This window comes from Peromyscus eremicus, chromosome 12 (assembly GCF_949786415.1).
Source record: "Peromyscus eremicus chromosome 12, PerEre_H2_v1, whole genome shotgun sequence".
NCBI classification, from domain to species: Eukaryota; Metazoa; Chordata; class Mammalia; order Rodentia; family Cricetidae; genus Peromyscus; species Peromyscus eremicus.
The window spans coordinates 58,515,280-58,536,122 of NC_081428.1; the positions used below are offsets into that span (position 1 = coordinate 58,515,280).

General features: G+C 43.7%; 1 protein-coding gene across 1 annotated transcript in view; it reads left to right on the forward strand.

Moving 5' to 3' along the window:
• Slc49a4 (solute carrier family 49 member 4) overlaps positions 1–20,843 on the forward strand; it is a 78,096-nt gene that overhangs the window by 25,433 nt on the left and 31,820 nt on the right. Inside the window, exons 3-5 of the mRNA XM_059277375.1 lie at positions 11,443–11,708; positions 13,520–13,649; positions 20,319–20,427. Coding sequence (XP_059133358.1) covers positions 11,443–11,708; positions 13,520–13,649; positions 20,319–20,427 — 505 coding nt within the window. The remainder of the gene's footprint in view (positions 1–11,442; positions 11,709–13,519; positions 13,650–20,318; positions 20,428–20,843) is intronic.

Here is a 20,843-nt window from a genome sequence, read left to right on the forward strand (position 1 = left end):
CTGGGACCGACATGGTGGAAGGACAGAACCAAATACAGCAGGTTGTCCTCTGATCTCCATATACATGCCATGGTACATGTGCCCACACTTACACCCAACACACAAAATAAATAAATGTTTTTCTCTGACTCTTTGGAGGGGGAGTGCTGGGGGGTTGGGAAGGGTCTCATAGTATAGCCAGGCTGGCCTCCTGTTCCCTGTGTAGCTGAGGATGACCTTGAACTTCTCCTGACTTCACCTCCCAGGTGCACCACCACACCTAGCTTATGTAGTTCTAGGGATTCATCCCCAACTTGCCTGCTAGGCAAGAACTCTACTACTAGAGCCACATTCTGCTCCAAGAAGAAAATACATTTTTCAAAGTGTTGCAAGGGCTGTTGAAAAATGCCTGCTTCTTTTTCCCTTCAAAATGAGAGTTTGTCTTGAATATTTTTCCTCTTAATACCAAAAGAAACAATTAATTTTATCCACAACAAAGTAGTTATAGGAACAAAATAGGCTAAAAGCTGTTGGTGGTAATAACATACTGAAAATGGGAGTCAGTGGGGCTTGTTGAATCATTCCAAGTAGAGAGTATCTGTTCATAAAATTGTTATTATTAGAAATAAAGCAGGGTCCTTATTCTGCAGCATGCATCAAAGTTCATCCCTGACAGGTTTGAAAATTGGTATTTCAAATGAGACAAAAGAAAGCAAAGTAAATCTTGTTTCCAAAGACTTGTTTGTTTTCCTGAGCATAAAATCAGTAAAGAAATCACAAAGGGTTTCAAACAAACACTTGTGATTAGGGTTAGGGTGATGGCTAAGTTAATATTTTGACATCAACATCTTGAATTTTATGCTTCAAAATAAATCATAAAATGCAAAATGGGAGCCGGGTGGTGGCAGCGCACACCTTTAATCCCAGCAGCATTCAGAAGGCAGAGCCAAGTGGATCTCTGTGACTTTGAGGCCAGCCTGGTCTACAGAGCGAGATCCAGGACAGGCACCAAAACTACACAGAGAAACCCTGTCTTGAAAAACCAAAAAAAAAACAAAAAAAAAAAAAAACCAAAAAAAAAAAAACACACACGCAAAATGGGAGAATGTATATTGGAAATGTTTTAGATAGCTTGTGAATTATATAAGCTTTGCCTTGTTTGATCATGATAAAACACTGACCAAAAACAATGTAGGAGCGGAAAGGCTATTTCTTCTTTCCGCTCCAGCGCTGGGAGAAGTCAGAGCAGGGCGTGAGGCAGAAACTGAAGCAGAGACCGTGGAGGAGCTGTGCTTCCTGGTCTGCTTCGCTGCCTTTCCTCTGCAGCTCAGACCACCTGTCCAGGGACGGCATCACCACAGTGGATGAGCCACCCTCCTGCATCACTTAGCCATCAAGGAAATGTCCCGAGGAAGTGTCCTGCAGACATGCCCACCGGCCACTTGGATGGAAGCAGTTCCTCAACTGACATTCCCTCTTCCCAGGTGTGTCAAGCTGACAACCTAGATTTGCCTTCACAGCATTGAAAAAAAACAAAAAAAAGTCAAGGGTTTGAAGGGAGGAAAAGGCAGGAAGAAATGACGTCATTATATTATAATCTCAAAAATAAAAGAAAAAAATGGGAAAAATGTCCGTGGAAATGGAAATAGTAGCCATACTTAATAAATGTTGATGTCTATATTCCATCATTTAAATGCATAATTCAGTCAATATTTACTTAACAGCCTATGCTCGTATTAATAAAGTATAGGCTAGCCTCTGTAACAAAGAGACCGAAAATATAGTTTGATAAAAGTATAATTTTTCCCAAATATTAATATTATGAAATGACTCAAAAGCAGTCCAAAAGACAGTGGGCTACTTAAGAGAAGTGGGCAGTTCCAGCATCCCCTCGGATGATCACCTTGCCCATGTGACTAGAGCTGCCTCCAGAATAGAGTATTACAGCATACTTAGATGGCTAAAGGCTGTGCATCATTTCTGCTCGCCTCTCATTGGTACAGGCTTATCATGGGGTCAGGCGTACCCATCTGCAAAAGAGGAAAGTGTAGCTCAGCTGCCAGATACCCTGAGTTCTAGGATAGCCAAGGCTACACAGAGAAACTCTGTCTCAAAAAAAGCAAAATTAAAAAAAAAAAAAAGCCAACTTAAATAGAGGTGTCATTTATTTTGGCTTATGGCTTCACGGGTTTTGCTCCAAGGTCAGCTGGCTTTGTTGTTCTTGGGCCTGTGGTATAAGACAATGCCTCAGGTCAAAGGAAACTGTGCACCACAAGGTAGGAAGTGACCAGCTTCCTTCTGTGAGGTCCCACCTCCCAAAACGTTTACCATAGGTTGGCATCCAAGCCTGACAACGGGGATTTGTGGGCACAGTCCAGATCCAAACCACAGTAATCAGCAAGAAGCAAGGAACCCAGAGTCATGTTACAGCTTTTCTCACCTAGTTCCTAGTCATTTGAAGTAACAGCTTTACTGTAAGTTTACAGGTGACCAGCCCTCCCGGCCTACAGCTGAGCCCTAGGGCAGTGCCACGCATGGCATGCCTTTGAGGGTACAGCTCCTTAGTTCTTGACTAATTTCTCAGTCAGGGAGTGGGTTGACCTACTGAAGCAAGCAGATCCCAGAACATACTGCTCAAACAGCATAATGCTTCTTGTTTGATGGTCCAGGATAGACAGGCAGGTGGGCTGGGGCACAGGGCAGTTCTGTTCTACAGGTCACCTTGGAATAAGTTCCCCCAGGGAAGTCATATGCCCACAGGGTCATCTGTACTGCCACCACTCACAGTAGGAGGGAAACCCAGGAGGGCAGTTTTGTCTGTAGGGACATGACCTTGAAGTCTTTCCGGTATAAAGTCATTAGCCCAGACTTGGATACAGTGAGCATCAGTGGGGGCTTGTAAGTGAAGACCGTGTCTTACCCTGCACATGGGTGTATAGTTCAGTGTCTGGTCCTTCTTGGGAGGAAGAGATCATTTTGTATTCTCACCTCATACCGTGAATCAAAACAAATTCAGATGAAGTAGTTAGATATTTAATAGCAAAACAGTATGTGGGCCCGTTTATGCCTGAACTGCATGAGGGTGCTTTACCAAGGAAAATCATAAAGAGATAAATGGATAGGTGTGACTGTTTATAAAGTATTAACTGTTATGCTTCAAAAATAGATTAGCAGGCTAGGAGTTGGCCTCGGTCAGTGAAGTGTTGTACAAGCTGATGCCCGAGTTCAGATCTCAGCAGCCAACCCACACCACAAAGCCAGCTGTGGTCAGGGTGCACCTGTACCACTCGTTCTGGGTGGGGAGCGGAGGCAGGCAGAGCTCTGGAGCCGGGTGGCCAGCCATTGTAGCCAGTCAGCAAACACTGAGTTCACTGAGAGGCCAGGTCTCCAAAAGATACGGTGGAAAGCAATCAGAGAAGACACCTGACACAGGCCTCTGGCCTCCTTCCCATCTGTGCACACATGTGCACGCATCCACACACGCATCCACAGAGTGCCTCCTGCCACGCACACTGCACACATGTGTCCACCTGAAAACATTGTCACATACCAAGAGAAAGAGCAAAAGTACCGAAAAGAAATGCAATATAAAGCAGACTTTTGACTTGACAAGGGCAGTGGGCAGAGCCGTGATTATTGTGTTATACATGAAGAGTACTACGGTTGAAATGAAATGATGCCTGTGCTGTGGTAGATGTGGGCTGGGCATATCCTGAAGGTCCACTGTGACTGTGTATTGAGACTATATTGACAGGAGGTGGAGCCAATGGAAGGCCTGAAACTCTGATGGAGGAAAGAGTACACAATGTTTCAAGATAGCAGCGTGGGCAGGACTTTGTGTAAGACTCCAGCTGCTTAGAAAATACAGCCAACAATTAAATGGGATTTCTTGTAACTGAAGAGCTTCTGGACAGCAAAAGAAATGATCAAGTGAGGAGAGCGTGCAGAAGGACAAGTGTAACGCTAGCTGAATATGTGATAACACCAAATGCCAGCAAACAAACACACAAACAACCCAGGCAATTAGTGAGTCAGTGAAATGAGCGGACAGTTCTCAATAATCAGGAAACGTGGAAAAAAAATGTTCATTCTCACTAGCCATCAGATGCAAATTTAAAACTGCATTGACTTTCTATCTCACTTCAGAATAGAAGTAACAGCCAGTTCTGCCCTAGATGCAGGCGGAGGGAACTCTACCCGCCGCTGGTGGGAGTAAAAACTAGTCCAGCCACTTTAGGAATCAGTATGGAAGTTTCTCAGAAAACTGAAAATAGAACTACCACGTGACCTAGCTATATCACCTGTCAGTGTTTACCCGAAGGACTCAGAGTTGACTCCTGGTAGAGATACAGGCACATCCGTGTTTGCCACAGCCCCATTCACAAGAGCTGAGTTATGGATACACCCAGGTGTCTTTCAGCTGAAGAATGGACCAAAAATGTGGTTTACATACATAGTCTGATTTTTTTAGACATAAAGAATAATGGAGTGAAGTTGTTTGCAGGAAAATGGATATAACTATATTAAGTTAATTAAGTCAGTCTCAGAAAGACACATGCCATATGTTTTCCCTCATTTGTGGGTCCTAGTCGCTATAGAGACATAAAGCTGTATGTGTACAGATGACGTGGGAGCGGAAGTAAGTGTCTAGAGAGCAAAGGGGACCAGTGAAACGGGGGAGGGGGTAGAGGAGGGGAGCGGATCATGGGGGTGCTCTAAGTACATTGTATACGTGCATGCAGATTGTCTTACGTAACCCTGTATAATACGATGTTTTAAGGAGACAGGGCATCGTAGCAGGTCCTTAGTTTGTTTGGGGCATATGTTAGTCATCCATGACCCTTGGATTGTAATCTAAGAGTGTTCTTATAGAAGGCCTAAGACCGGGCCTTCCTGTCTTCGCTGCCTCATGGGTTAAGATTATTGCCTGTTCTCCCATGCCCGTTCCCATCATTGCTGCTTGCATGGGATGATGCAGCCACACATCAGCACTCAGTACAGAGCCTGAAAGATGACATTGGGCAGTCAGCCCCCCAAACGCTGAACCGAGTGGCCCTCTTTGCTTCGTAAGTGGGCTAGATCAGGTTTTGTTTTGTTTTGTTTTTTTAACAAAGAGTGTCTAATACAGTTTGCTGACCTGCTGACCTGAGAATGGGGAGAGTACCCTGGGTTGTTCAAGTAGGGCCTGTGTGATCACAAGGCTCAGGGAGGAGGGCAGGGAGGTCCCAAACCACAGTTGCTGGCTTTGAAGAGAGCAGTGGGGGCCAAAGCCAGGGAATTCAGGGGCCTGCTGTAAGCTGGAGAAGGGGGAAAAGGGATTCTTCCCCCAAAGCACAGTCTTGCCACTCCTTGGTTACCCCTGAGACCCAAGTTAAGCTTCAGATTTTCAGAGGCATACAATACTAATAAAGTGGAGGTAATTAATGGTAACAGCAGTAGAAAACTAATATAAGAGGTAAGAATGTGTGTGTAATGTTAGTGTGCAAGGCAGTTTGAGGAGACACTTTCATTGACGGAAATGTAAATTACTACAGACTCTTCAGTGAAACACTGTGGAGGGTGTTTTGTAGACCTCACATGGTTCCTATGCTTTGCCTTACTGGCCCCAGAGAGGAAATTTGGATAATGGCTGATATTTACATATGATGAGTACCACCAACAGTATTAATATTAAACAGTGTGTTAGTGAAAACTTAATAACTAACATTAGGTAAACGTTTTTGTTATCTACCATAAGATACCATAAACCATTAATGATTATGATAATAGAAATAATGAAATGAGAAAATGCTCATGAGGAACTAAAAGTCAAAATAATTTACTACATAAAACTTGTATATTCAGTATACTATCTGATTGCCTTGCCTAATTGTCAACCAGGAAAAAACTGAAAGAAAAAAATGACTGAAAAATCAAAATAGTAATAACGGCCATCCAAACTGATGTATGGACTTTATGGGTGAAGCTTTTCTTCTTTGTGCATTTTTTTCTGAATTTTTCTGCTATGAATACATACACTTTCAGTTAAGAGGATGAAATAAAAGTTATGTGACAAGAAAAAGGGTATGAGGCAACGTGAGGGGAGGTAGGCATCTCTCAGGCCAGGACTAAATCCATTTTCCTTCTGTATCTTGCTGAAAGATTGTTGTATTTGGCCTTGTGAAACAGCCTGTTAGAGTAATAAGGTGTCTTTGGAGAAATTGAAACAGGAGAACGAGTGATTGAGCAAAGATTATATAGTTAAGGAAGTCAAGGGAGCCCAGAGGCTGAATCTTCTCATGTCTAACCCAGTGTGCTTTGCGCTGTTTCCTGGTCCTTTCTCTGACTAGTATTTGAGAAGTTACTATTAACAGCCTCTTCAGGGCTGAGGCTTTGTATTCTCTTCAGTGATGGCTGCAGCTGCCTTGAGCAGTGTGGGTGCTTGGGGTGTTTGTAATTCAGTCGTAATTGGCCAAATTGTTTAAAGATTTGAAAGTACACTAAGTTTTCATTTAAAAATAGAAGCTCTAAACTTCAGACCGACAGCTGTGGAACCTGCATGGGACCGGACTAGACCCTCTGCATATGAGAGACAGTGTAGCTGGGTCTGTGTGAGGGGCCCCTGGCAGTGGGATCAGGATCTATCCCTGGTGCATGAGCGGCCTTTTTGGAACCCATTACCTATGGTGGGACACCTTGCTCAGCCTTGATGCAGCAGGGAGAGGCTTGGCCCTTCCTCAGTTGAATATGCCAGGCTTTACTGACTCCCCATGGGAGGCCTTACTTACCCCTGTGGAGGAGAAAGTGGTGGGGAGAGCAGAGAGGGGAGGCTGGGGGGGGGGAACGGGAGGAGGGATGAGAAGGGGATCTATGGTTGGTATGTAAAATGAATAAAAAAAAATCCTGAAATAGAAAAAAAAAAAAAAGCTCTAATGAAGTGTCCAAAGCTTGGGACTTTCCCAGGGTCTCTGTCTCGCCTTGCCTAACTTCCTTTTTCCTAGAGTTAACTCTGAACTGTTCTTGGGCTACAAAGAAGGCAGACTGTTTCTAGCACTTCTCCTATATTCAATATCCCGTGAGTTTATGTTGATGGGAGGTTAGGAATTGGGAGATGTTTCTGAATTGTTAGCATATTAAGTCTAAGAAGTAAGTAATTTTTTATGAATTCTAAAATACTTCATATTTAAAAATAGACCTTAAGTAAAGAACACTGGCTTACCCCAAGGAAGTATCTGCTATGTTTGAAAAAAGCCAGTCTCTGGCATCAGCAGTATAGTCATACCCTAGGGGCTGGTAAAGTAGGGCTGTGCTCGGGATGAAAATGTCCCGGGCACTGTGTCCCTTCACTCTGCCTGCCTCGGGGCATCGCGGCAGCCGCTGATTTCTACTGCCCCATTGTAAATGGAGAACCTGCAGATGATGCCGTGGAGAGCGGAGGGGTCTTTGGGTGATGACGTCACTTCCGATTGTGCTTTCTAGTCCTGCCTTAGCTGTTAGTTATGTGACCGAGACTCCACCCAATGCTTTCCAGAGAAAGGGAAGTTTTCAAATTACAAATGGTATTTTTCTTTTTGAGACAGGGTTTCTCTGTGTAGTCCTGGCCATCTTGGAACTCATAGAGATCTGCCTGCCTCTGCCTCCTGAGTGCTGGGATTAAAGGGATGCGCCACCACCACCCAACATAAATATTAATTTTAAATGTGTTATTAACTTCTCAAGGAGGTAGGTCTGAAATCGCTTTTAGCTACAAAAATTGAAATGATGAGACACATTACTCTGCATAGATACCATTTAGGAATCGTAGGTATTTGTCCTGTGATGCCAGAAAACAAAAGAATAAGATTGCAGAATATCATTCAACACAAGCAGAAACATCAAGTACTTAGAAAACACAGTGTAGCTCTTGGTCTAAACTTGCACCATTGGCATGTCTTTGAAAAAACAAATAACATTAAATATGAAAAGGAGTGCAGAAGTGCATGAGTTCCACCCTGTGTGTCCCTCAGGGCTTGTCCCTCTGTGTACAGGGCAGTAATTGAAGGCCAGAGGCGCCTGGAGCAGGTGCAGGACTTGGCAGACCTCTCCCGGCCAGGGCCTTGCTAACAAGCCATGGAGATACCCATTCCTGTCCCTGCATCCCAGGTTTGTGGGTACAAGAGGGGCCTCTCTTACTCTCCTTACTGCTTGCTATGGGAAGCCCAACTGTAGCCCATAGTTAAGAAGTGAGGTCTCCTCCATTTCCCACCTGGCTCACAGTGGTGGGGTAAGTGAGGCTTGTACAGGTGGGAGAAAAGAAAAGATTTGTGGGAGAGAGGAAGCAAAAGGAGTTGAGGTTGGGGACAGAGAACACTGAGGGAAGCCGTGTGAGGAGGCTGGGAGGAAAGAGGCCACACAGCTGCCCCTGACAGACCTGCGCAGGCCCGATGGATGACCCCCATCCGGTGTGGGGTTTCAAATGAGGAAGTGTCATACCCCGTGAACAGCCCAGGGCAGCTCCTGGCCACTCCCGTGGTGCCACCTGGCTTATTGGCCTGTAGCTTCCGCCCTGCCCCCAGCCACTGTGCTGTGACAGGGATGTCAGACTGACCTTTACACTCTCAACAGCTTCTGTAACAGCATTAACTCCAGAATGTTTGCTAATGACCTTTCTTTTTCTTAGTATAGAGAGTGTGGTGGGGACAGTACATGTGTGTCATGGCATGGTTATAGAGGTCAGAGGCCAGCCTGTGGGAGTCCATCATCTCTTTTCACTTCACGGTTCCCAAGGATCGAACTCTGGTGTCAGGCTTGGTAGTAAGCACCTTAACTTACTGAGCCGTCTTCCCGGCCCTGCCTTTGCTTTTTTGTATTGCTAAATTGAAGTTTCTAAAAACTTAAACGGTATTGATCCCATGTGTGCATTTGGATGACTTGAGGATTTTATTGTTTGGGGGTTTTGTTGTTGTTTTTAAGGCGGGGTTTCTTTGTGTAGCCCTGGCTGTTCTGGAACTCGATTTGTAGACTAGACTGGCCTTGAACTCAGAAATCTGCCTGCCTCTGCCTCCCAGGTGCTAGGATTAAAGACATGTGCCGCCACCACCCTGCTGACTTGGAGGATTTTAAACAGCATGCCGATTAAACTTAAACAGGTCTGCAGTGAAAAAGATCTCACATGAAAGAACTGCTGTAGGTATCTTGGGATCTGCTGCCTTTACAGGAACTATTTGGTCACATAAACATTTTGAATTCACTTCTTTACCTAGAAAATTATTTCCTTTCCACAAGAGATCTTCATTTGTTTTCATTTTTGAACCTAGGAATATTGATGGCATTTAGAGCTATTTTCCCTGCAAATAATCTACCTAACATTCATGGAGAGAAGAGCAGACCTGGCTTGCATATTCACTTCTTAGCTCCTGCTTAGCAACCCTGCCTCCTCTGTGTGCCTGTTTAATATTTCTTTCTGCATTTGGGAAATGTTTTTTTGAATGACTTAAGATGCCAGTTGCCAGAAAGTAAAAAGAAAGAAAGAATTGAAAATGCACTTGCTGAAATCTCAGATTGGAGAAGGTCACCTGGCAGAGTCTGTCCCATCCATCTGTCTGTCCATCCATTCGTCCGTTGGCATCGTGTGCCCCCCTCCATGCCCTGAGGCAGGAGGCACTGCCCTGCCCTGCCTGCCTTTCCTGCCTAGACTTCCGTGAGCACATGCCGTTTTCAATATGAGTGGCTATTGAGAGCAGGACACGGAGGGGACGAGGGTTTGGCCAGTAAGAGGTAAGAGTGCTAGGTAGCGGATGAGGAAAAGTGACCAGAACAGCTGAGGTCAGCGAGGCTCCCCTTCACTCACCCTGACACCTGAAGTCAGGAGGATGTTAGAACTGTGGGGCCGAGGTCCTGGGTGCAGTCCTCAACACACCCACACCTTAGAAAGGTCTCCTTAGCCGAAGGTTGTTCCAGGACCTCAGCCTCACAGGTTCCCAGGAAACGCACAGGAGTCTAAACCTGCCTTCTCACTGTGCGGAAGTGGAGTCTCAGTGCTCGGGGCCATTCAGACATCTGTTTGCTCATGGGATCCAGATAGTGATACAGGGGAAATCAGGGTCCCGCTTTGGGGTTCCTAGTCTCATTAATAAAAGAATTTAAGTATGGACTGAAATGGAAACAGTTTTATTAGTGCTTAAAAGTCAAGCTTCAGCAGCTGCTTGGAGGAGGCAGATGGAAAAGAGGAGGAAAATCACTGCCATCTCTACTGGCATGGAGGTCAGACACAGGGTGGACAAGGAGCCACATGGCGGGGAGAGAGGCTTTAGGAAAAGAGTAGGGAGGCACAGGTGCTGGGGAGGGGCTGCTTAGAGAAGAGATAGGATGAAAGAACCAAAAAAGCCACACTTTTTGAAAATTCGGAAAAGCAGACAGACTTACCACCTACATGGCTGCAGTCTCCTAATCTAATACACTGGGGCATGAGTTCTAGGGAGGAAAAGTACAGTAGCTCATCAAAGAAGGGATGATCCGCCCTCTCTTTAGAATGGCTTAAGGTGAGTTCACTGTCCTCGGGCTCTAGGCAAAGTGACTGAACCAGCCCAACGGGAATGTTGGGTCTCCACCTAGGCCAGAGCGGTTTCTGTCTGACACTAGAAGAGCCTTGATGATTATTTTGTATATGGATATCATTCAAATCTTGGCATAGAGTGGGTATGAAATATTGATCTCAACTGTATCATTTCTAGGGACTATTAATGAGTGGCAGTCTACTAGGAAAAAACAATGCATTTTTTATCTAATTTTTGACTTGCTTTGTTAGCACCTTGGCAAGTTTCTTCCAAGCCTAGGCTCTCCCCTTTCAGCAAATTTGAACAATAATGGGGTAAATGAACCAAGTGTTTTAGTCAGTGTTCTATTTCTGTGAAGAGACACCATGACCATGGCAACTCTTATAAAGGAACACATTTAATTGGGGCATGCTTACAGTTCAGAGATTTAGTCTGTTGTCATCAGGGTGGGAGGCGTGGTGGCATGCAGGCGGATATGGTGCTGGAGAGGAGCTGAGAGTTCTGCATCTGGATCGGCAGCAGCAGGCAGAGGGAGACACTGGGCTTGGCTTGAGCATTTGAAACCCCAGAGCCCACATCCAGTGACACACTTCCTCCAACAAGGCCACACTTCCTAATAGTGCTACTCCTTGGTCAACAAGCATTCGAATCTGTGAACCTATGGGAGCCATTCCTATTCAATGCTAGAACCACCACACCAAGGTTCTAGCAAGTTCCTAGTTTAATATTTGTGAAGTGAGTAAGTGGTAACTAACCATACTTAGTCTTCCTCCCAGAGAGTCATCATGCCATTCGAAAGCAGTTCAGCTCACCTTCTCAGAATGCCATTGTTTTTGACATGTATAATTTTATTGCTGTAATTAAACTGCTGTTTGCTTAGTAATATCCTTTTGATTTAGGAAAAGCTTGCTTCAAATGTCTTCCAGCCTTGTAACTTTCCTAATTCCAGATTAATCCATGGAGGACAAATATTAAACGGACTGGCAGGTCCAACTGTCATGAATGCAGCCCCGTTTCTCTCCACAACATGGTTCTCTGCAGATGAACGAGCCACTGCCACAGCAATTGCGTCGATGCTGAGTTACCTTGGTGGAGCATGCGCATTTCTGGTTGGGCCCCTTGTTGTTCCGGCTCCCAATGGGACATCACCCCTTCTTGCTGCAGAGAGTAGCCGGGCTCATATCAAAGACCGCATCGAGACTGTACTATATGCAGGTACCATGGAGATCTTTGTCTAACTGGTTTACTTTGGTTTCTGTTCTAATCTCTGCTCCCCAGTTCTGGTGTGCCAGATCGTATCACAGGGTCCCCTTAGGACTGATAGATACACACACTCAGAATGTACTTTTATTGTCTTATATGGAGGTACTGCTTTGAAACAACCCTTCCTAGGAAGTTGTTAAATGTAACGTGCTCTTGCTACATGGAAAATTCTTTGTTAATTTTACGCTTTTAATCCATTTACAGTAAAGCACTCTATAACACGTTTCCCAGAGCCTTCTCTAGATGTGGCATCTGTATACAAAACTCAGTGTCACACGTCTGTTGGTAGCATTCAGCTGTTTCTCCCTTGCAGTTTCCCCAGTAGTGGCCACGTTCTCACCTAATTAATCTCCATCACCTGTAGTTTATTCTTCTCTTCATTGCTCTGTGTATGTTAGTCTGTTCGTCAGAGGTACTGACCTTTCTGAATGTTCTCTTACAGCCATTCCCTTGTCAGTTCCTCGTTAGTTCTAGCCAAGCCTTCGACTCTGCTCCTATAGCTCTTTGATGTCGTCCTCCATACACCTGTTTCTCGCTCCTTGGGTCTTACATCTTTGCTGTGTCTAAGCATTGTGCTCAGCACTGGGGATTGGTGAGGTCAGTGTTGAGACCTTTGTAGTACAAATGGGGACGTACGAGGTGGAAGAACCAGACTTGCCTGGGTTTAGAGAGAAGTTGAGGGGTTAAGGAAAGCTTTACCAAGAACATAGTGATGAACAAAATTCAGAATTTCATAGATATCCACCAAATGTTCAAACGGGTGAGGGTGTTTCATGCAGGGGACCCTGAAGGGCCAGGCGCTGGGGTTACCATGGCTCCTGCTCAGCAGTGCTTAGAGGGAGGTAAACAGTCACAGAACAGAGTGGTGGTGTCGTGTTGGGGGCTCTGAAGCCACGAGGCAGCAGTGGCATGCCTGCCTCAGATTGTGGGCATGCAGTGGAGCTCCTTAGAGATGTAGCATCTAGCCTGGAACCTGGGGGAAAGAAGGAGGCAGCAAAACCCAGTGGGCAAGGGAAGATGAAGAGAGAACCATGGAGAAAATCCCCAGTGGAGGGAGAGAACCTGGTGCCGCCAAACAGCTGAAAGTATAGAGTAGTTCAGATCTAGTGAGGGTCCATTAAACCAGAGGGGAAGCCAGGCCATGGAGACTTCTAGGGAAGGCCCCTCCATGGGCCAAGACCACACTCCGAAGTTCATCCCCAAGAGTTATGTGACAAGATTCACATTTCGGGATTGGCCTAGAGAGAATCAAACTGAAAGCAGGGACCGGGGAGAACAGGGGCATTGCGTTTACATTCTCGGTCTCTTGGTTCCTTACTTTTCGGTGCTTCCTTGTCTTGTTTCACTTTGCTGCTCAGTGTGTGCATTGAATTGTCTGTCTTATCTGGGCATCAGAAGTCCTGCCCTCCATCAAACAGAATCCTGTCCTTCCCAGTCTCCTCCCGTCTTCCTTCTTTCTGAGTACCATGCTTCCTAGAATGTCTTAGACCGCTTCAGAATCTCTCCTTCAGGGTTTGGGTGGGCTTTCCTGGAGAGTAGCATTGCTCATCTCTCAGCCTTTGGATTGCTGGTGTGTACCGGTCACCACTGTGCATCTTTGTTCATAGCACGCCCCCTGTTGGTGGCCTGTGGAATTTAGGGCTGCACATACCCAGTCTCTGCTCTGGGCACCAGATTTTGGTCTTTGTGGAGCTAGATATTAAAGAAATAAGTACTGACTTTGTGTATCACTGGTTAACACTTCACTCTTACTTGTCTTTCAGAGTTTGGAGTTGCCTGCCTAATATTCTCTGCCACCCTCGCTTACTTCCCACCCCGGCCCCCACTTCCTCCCAGTGTTGCTGCGGCGAGCCAGAGGCTGAGTTACCGGCGCAGCTTTTGTAGGTTACTAAGGTGAGCAGACTGTGGCTGCGGCTGCTGTCAGTGTGTGTGTGTGTCTGTGTGTGTGCCTGTGTGTGTGCCTGTGTATGTATGTGTGTGTTTGTTTCTTGTGTGTCTATGTCTGTCTGTGTCTCTATGTGTGTCTATGTCTGTGTGTATGTGTCTCTGTGTGTTTGTGTCTATATGTCTGTGTGTGTGTGTGTGTGTGTGTGTGTGTGTGTGTGTGTGTGTGTATGTGTGATGGGTGTGGGGATGACACACATGTGCCACAGCATGCACGTGGAGGTCAGAGGACAACTTTATGAAGTCATTTCTCTGTTCCACCTTTACGTGGGTCCCAGGGATCGAACTTGGGTCATTAGCCTTGCTTGGCAAGTGCTCTACCCTCTAAGCCATCTCTCTGCCCCGAATTTTTAATGTTTAAGTATAATTTGAGGTGGTAATTTTTAGCATTAATCAGATTGTAACAATTCATGTTAATATTAATTAAAATACTAATTAATTTTCTATCAGAAATATACCTTGAAAATTCACCACACACCAAAATGTTATGAAATTTTGTTTCATCCATGTTCCATGTAGACTATTATTCAATATTTTAAAGATCAGATCTCTTAATTTCTGTTATAAAAACTTAGGCCACATAATCTGTGAAACTATAGAATATGTTTGTTATTGTATGTTAACACACATTGCATAGGCATTCGTCAATACAAAGTAATAAAATGATATCCTTTCCACATCATCTAGAACCATCTCAGTGTACCCCATTCGGCTCATAGCGTGGGAAATGCCATGTATCACTTCATCTTATTGGTTTAAGTTAGATACAGTTAGACTCTGCCCTCAGAGGCTCTAATGCCCTAGAACTTAAGCTTGACTCCAAACATCAAATGTCACTGTGGGTTGTGGCTTGTTGTTGGGACGTGTGATGTCACCTTCTGAGTTTCCTTTCCTAGTTAGCTGTCAGGAATTGTTGTGAATTCCTTAGGTCTCTGGTTGGTTCGTTCTTTTTTTTTTTTTTTTTTCAAGACAGGGTTTCTCTGTAGCTTTGGAGCCTGTCCTGGACTAGCTCTGTAGACCAGGCTGGCCTCGAACTCACAGAGATCCACCTGCCTCTGCCTCTGAGTGCTGGGATTAAAGGCGTGCGCCACCACCGCCCAGCTCTGGTTCTTTCTTTTAACCTCTCTGTCCCTTCTTTCCCCATCGCAAATTCCGTCCAGTAAAGAACTATATCATTGTATCCTCTGTATTAATACCCAGGCCACGTACACCATCATAAAGTTTTAGTATCTCACGAGGAAATATTAGGAGGGAATAATTAAAATTAATTTCGGTAGCGTATTTTATTCAACCTTATATATCTAAAACATCTTAACATGTAGTCAATATTAAAATTAGTAATAGAATATTTTACTGTTACTTTTTTAAGTATCTACTGTGTTTTCACCTTTGAACACATCTCCATTTGAACTCAGTATTTTTATTAGAAGCAGTTGACATATATTTAGATTCCATCAAATTTATCATTGAAAAGTACTCATTGAGCAGTATTTCCCACAGTTTATTTTTCATCTAAAATAAAGAATAAGTCATTGTTTTCTCACACCTTGACTGTACAGGTCCTTGATGTTAAAGGACAGGTTTTATCAGGGTCAGAGTTGATGATCTGCCACTTCTTTAGAATACAGTCAGTCTTTAGTTTTTTCCTTATAATTCAAAAAAAAATTCCATAGCTGAAATAACAGTCTTCCCATCTCGTCATCTATAATTGCTTTTCTTTCTGGGCAAGAACCCAACATGTTTTATAGCTAACCCAAGTCCTAACTTCAGATCTATCAACAACTGTTTAGGGTATTGTTTGGATATTTTTAATTCTAATTTCCAGTAACTAATTTTCTTCTTTTTGTTTGTTTATAAGACAGTGTCCTATTCCATAGCCCTGAGTGGCCTGGAACTTGTTGTGTAGACCAGGCTAGCCTTAAACATGCAGAAATTCACTTGTCTCTGCCTCTGGAGTGCTGGGATTAAAGGCGCGCACCACCACCTCCGGCCTCTTGATTCCATTTGGATTGTTGAACACTAATGTCTGACAGAATTCACTGCAGGTTTGCTGAAAGTATCTCTTAGCACGATCCACTTAAGCGGCCTGCGTCTTCCCACAGCAGACATTGGATTCTGCTGCAGCATATTGCCACTGGTGATATTTGCAGTATGTCTTCTTCAAGTGAGGGAATTACAGTGGTCGATCAGTGTGTAGAAGAAAATTAAGACAGAATCAGTTCATTGACACCAGGCAGATCAGTGGCCAGTGTGCCCCAGTAATGTCTCGTGTGTTGTGGGTGTTAAAGTGAGATGTAGTTCTTCAAAAAAATAAGCCTTAAGGACAGGGTCGTTTCACAGTTTGTAGAGTGCTGCCTAGCGAGGGCAGGCCCTGGGTTGCATTTCTAACACTGCACATAAATTAGCGAATAAATATAAAGTTCAGTGGAAAGGTACTTTGCATTTCTTGTGGTTTAAAGTTTAGGCTTAAACTAGTTAAAAGGAAGAAATTAAAAGTTCACTTGTACTAGCCCCATTTCCCATGGATCCCAGGCCAACTAATTTAATGGGCTGAGCACCATTTTTTAGACAAAGTGAGATGAAGTATAGAAGGTAGGAAATACTTTGTTTTTACATGTGATAATGCTATGTACTTTGTGAAACTTACCAAATAAAATAAAGTTTCTTGCTCAAAGGTACAGTAAGAAGGTTTTGAAAATCCACTTCCCTATAGCACCATGTATATTATTACTTTCCATATAATAGATTAAGAAAAGCATCACGGGGCAGTAGGTAAAGCCCAACACCCAGAGTTCCATCTCCAGGATCCACCTGGTGGAAGGACAGAACAGACTCGTGAAAGTTGACCCCCACCTTGGCCCCTCTCTGTCTCTCATGCACACAGTGATTAAATAAATGTAACAAAAACTGTTGATTTGGGTCTGTGGCACCCATTTGCAAGGTGATAGTCTAAAGTAACGGTTCTTTCCAATGCTGTTTGTCTAAATTTTTCTCACTGCAACACCAACAGCAGAAGTTATGTTGGTGGGCAAAACTAGTGGCCAGCCATTCTGGAGAAATGCAAAGCATTGGAGGGCCTTATGCTGAGTTACAGACAAGTTGTCCTGACAGGAAAGAAGAGTAACTTTGTTCCTCTGACGGGGATGTCCCCAGTCAAGGCCGCTCTGTGTCTGCTGTGGAGTGGAGTGTGGTCCTCTTCCTCATGAAAAGACCCCACCAAAGCCTGCACTCTGTGTCGTGGTTGGGGACTGCTGTACTTCTTGGCTCTCTGGGGGATTCTGTGGGCCTGTCTTTTCCCATACCTCAAGCCTACAGGATAATTTTCTCTGGTTTTTCAAAGAACTTGAGAAATCTTGTTTCTTATTTGATTTTTAAGATGTTTTAATTTAAAGAGCTGGCTCCGTAAACAGTAATTTCATTATCTGGATACAGCAAACCCTTCAGCAGTTCTGCTCCAGGGTTTTCACCGTGCTGTTCACTTGTTTTAATACACTTTTGCCTGTGTGGCCTAACGTGACTCTTTGCCCCTTTTCTACGTCAGTGTCATACGTGGTGATGGCTGCTGGCTTTGCATTTTATTTATTTATTTATTTGGCTTTGCATTTTATAGTTGATCCTGTTCCTTCAGAGCACATCAACACCTTTATTTTATTTTCGTTGTCTTTTTATATTCCCTACTCCTCATCCCCCTCCTGTTTCTCAAGTGCATTTCTATGAGTTTCTTTACCTCTTTACTTTTGTAAAATGTGTATAGCTTTTCACGTAGATCTGTGTTCAGTTTGTATGCATCATTCTGTTTGACTGATTTTTTTGTTTTGTTTTGTTTTGTTTTGAGACAGGGTGTCATTTTGATCAGGATGGCCTCAAATTCGCTCTGTAGTCAGGGTTGACCTTGAACTTCTGACCCTCCTGCCTCCACCTATTTAGTATCTCCATTTCCTGAGTGCGGGGATTACAGATGTGCCCCAATGCCCAGTTTATGTGGGGCTGGGAATCATGTGTGCTAGGCAACCACTGCACCAAAGGAACTACATTATAAGTTTTCGGTAATAGAACCTTATAATATGTACAAAGCAGAATAATAGAACCCCCTGCCACCTCCAAGAAATCAATACTGTAGTTACTGGTGCATAACCACCTTGTTTTCTCTCTACCCCACTCACTCCATCAAGGGACAGTTAACTTCATCCAGAAATGCTTCAGTATATGTAATATATGTTAAAATATACAGACCTTAAAAAAACTGAGATAGGGTCTCACTATGTTACCCAAGCTTCCCTCAAATTCTAGCTCCATCTGCCTCAGCCCCTGACTGTTTAAGAATTTTTTTATGATAAATGTAATATCATTATACCTCAAAAGGGCCTAACAATAATTTACTGACAAGTCAAGATTTATATTTTCTTTTATTTAAATTTTATTTAAATTTCTTCAATGATTTATTCATATTTTCATTTTATGTGCATTGGTGTTTTACCCGCAGGTATGTCTGTGTGAGGTGTCAGATTCTCTGGAACTGAAATTACAGACAGTTGTGAGCTGCCATGTGGATGCTGGGAATTAAACCCAGGTCCTCTGGAATAGCAGCCACTGAGCCATCTCTCCAGCTCCAAGTGTTTACATTCCTATTGCCTCATGAATCTTTTTTTTTTTAAGATTTATTTATTTATTTTATGTATATGAGTGCTCTGTCACACCTGCACTCCAGAAGAGGGCATCAGATTTCACTACAGATGGCTGTGAGCCACCATGTGGGTGCTGGGAATTGAACTCAGGTCCTCTGGAAGCAGCCTGTGCTCTTAACCTCTGAGTCGTCTCTCCAGCCCGTCGTGAATTCTTTTCAGTAGTTGTTTGGTTTTCCATTTCACATCCAGGTTTTTAGTCCACCTTAGTCAATGCTGTTGACAGCTGGTAGGAGGGCATCTTTCCTCATCTGATGAACAGCGTCTGCAAACACCCTCGGCACTGGCGGGCAGCTGTTTCACTGTGTAGAGTTTCTGTGTCATGAGCCGATGCCACATTGTCACTGCCTTAGCCAAGTGGACAAGGGCTTCCCTGCTAATCTGTTTTAAGTATGACCTAATTTTTTTTTAAAGCAAGTTTTTTTTTTTTTTTTTTTTTTTTCCGAGACAGGGTTTCTCTGTGTAGTTTTGGAGCCTGTCCTGGCTCTCGCTCTGTAGCTCAGGCTGGCCTCGAACTCACAGAGATCCTCCTGCCTCTGCCTCCCGAGTGCTGGAATTAAAGGTGTGCGCCGCCGCCGCCGCCGCCGCCGCCGCCACCACCACCCGGCATGACCTAACTTTTTAAGGGATCTTATTTTTCATATTTCTAGAAAAAATACAAGTATGATTTTAGTTGTGATTTCATTTAATTTACAGATCAGTGTAGGCTGATAGCATAGACTGTCCATCTACTAGATTGTTTCTGCTCTCTTAATTAGGTTTAAGATTCTCTCTTTCTGTTTCTGTCTCTGTCTCTCTCTCTGTGTCTCTCTCTCTTTCTCTCTGTCTCTGTCTCTCTCTCTGGCCTTCCTGGTTTATTCCTAGTTGCTGTATGGATTTTGTTTTGTTTTGTTTTGGTTGGATGTTTTAAGATGGGGTCTATAACCCAGGCTGTTCTGGAACTCACTATGTAACCCAAGCCTCCCAAACTCAAAGCTTCCTAAATACGACATACCACATAAAATATAAAATATAACACAGCAAACACTGGAAATTTTAAGAAACATAAGTAAAATGGATACTTTTGGTGTGATTTCTTGTTGTTTTTTTTTTTGTAATTTTCATACTATATGTGGATCATATTCTTTCCCTTCCAACTTACCTCAGATTCTTTTTTTTTTTTTTTTGAGACAGAGTTTCTCTGTGAAACAGTCCTGGCTGTCCTGGAACTCACTCTGTAGACCAGGCTGGCCTCCAACTCACAGAGATCCACCTGCCTCTGCCTCCCAAGGGCTGGGACTAAAGGTGTGCAGCACCACTGCCCGGCCTTACCTCAGATTCTTGCCCCCATTCTTACCCACCCAGATTCATATTCTCTCCTTTAAAAAAGCCAAACCCAAACAAAAGAAAGTACAAACCAAAACAAAACCATGGGGCCCGTTTTGTGTTGGCCGACTGTTTCTGCGCATGGGGCTTGCCCTGGAGTGTGACTGATACTGTGTTGTCACTCCATTAAAGAAAACTGATTTTCCCTCTCTTCCAGCAGATAACATTTACTAATAGCTTCTTGGTGAGGGATGGGACTTTGTGACTACTCCCCTTCCCCAGGCTCTGGTTTTGTCTGGTTAGACCCTGTGCATGCTGGCACGGACTCTGAGTTCCCATGTGTCTCTGCCCTGTTGTGTCTGGAAAAAGGCATTTCCCTGGCATCATCCACCAACTCGGGCTCCTACAGTCTTTCTACCAATGAGCCTTGAGCACAGGGGTGTGATAAAAGCCATCCTGTTTAGGGCTGGGTTCTTATAAAAGATTAACAGGTTAGAGAATCTTGAGTTTATTTAAAAATGGACACATATTTCCTAATTCAATTCTGTGTTCCAGTTTCAAAATGACTTAAGTGTTTCATAAATAGTTTAAATTCTGCATTTTAAATTTGTAATAATGTTTTCTTTTGCAGCAATTTGAGGTTTTTGATGATTGCGTTAGCATATGCGATACCGCTCGGTGTGTTTGCCGGCTGGTCTGGAGTTCTGGACTTAATTTTAACACCAGTGCATGTCAGCCAAGTGAGTATTTGTGCCTGTATATACGGTAGGCATTTTAATTCATTTAATGTATAAATAATTGTGATATGTTTTTGGTTTTAGCTTCAAGAATTAGGTAAAATATTGCCTAAATCATTGTTGAAAAAACAGGATTCCTATGGGACAGTTGAAAACTCAATCTCTGATATCAGCCATGAATTTCACATTTCTTGGGCTGCTGTTAATACTGATAAACAGAAGAGAAAAAAGTCTTAGTGTGTTAACTTCATCATTTATCCTCGTTTCATACTTGATAACGTAAATTATGAACCTATTACCTGATATATTGCTATTCTAAGTACTTTCTCTCTTGTCTCAGAATTAGAACATCTTCTCTTTTTCAAACATGACCATGGTCAGCAAAATGACTTCATATGCACACACATGCACTCGAGAGT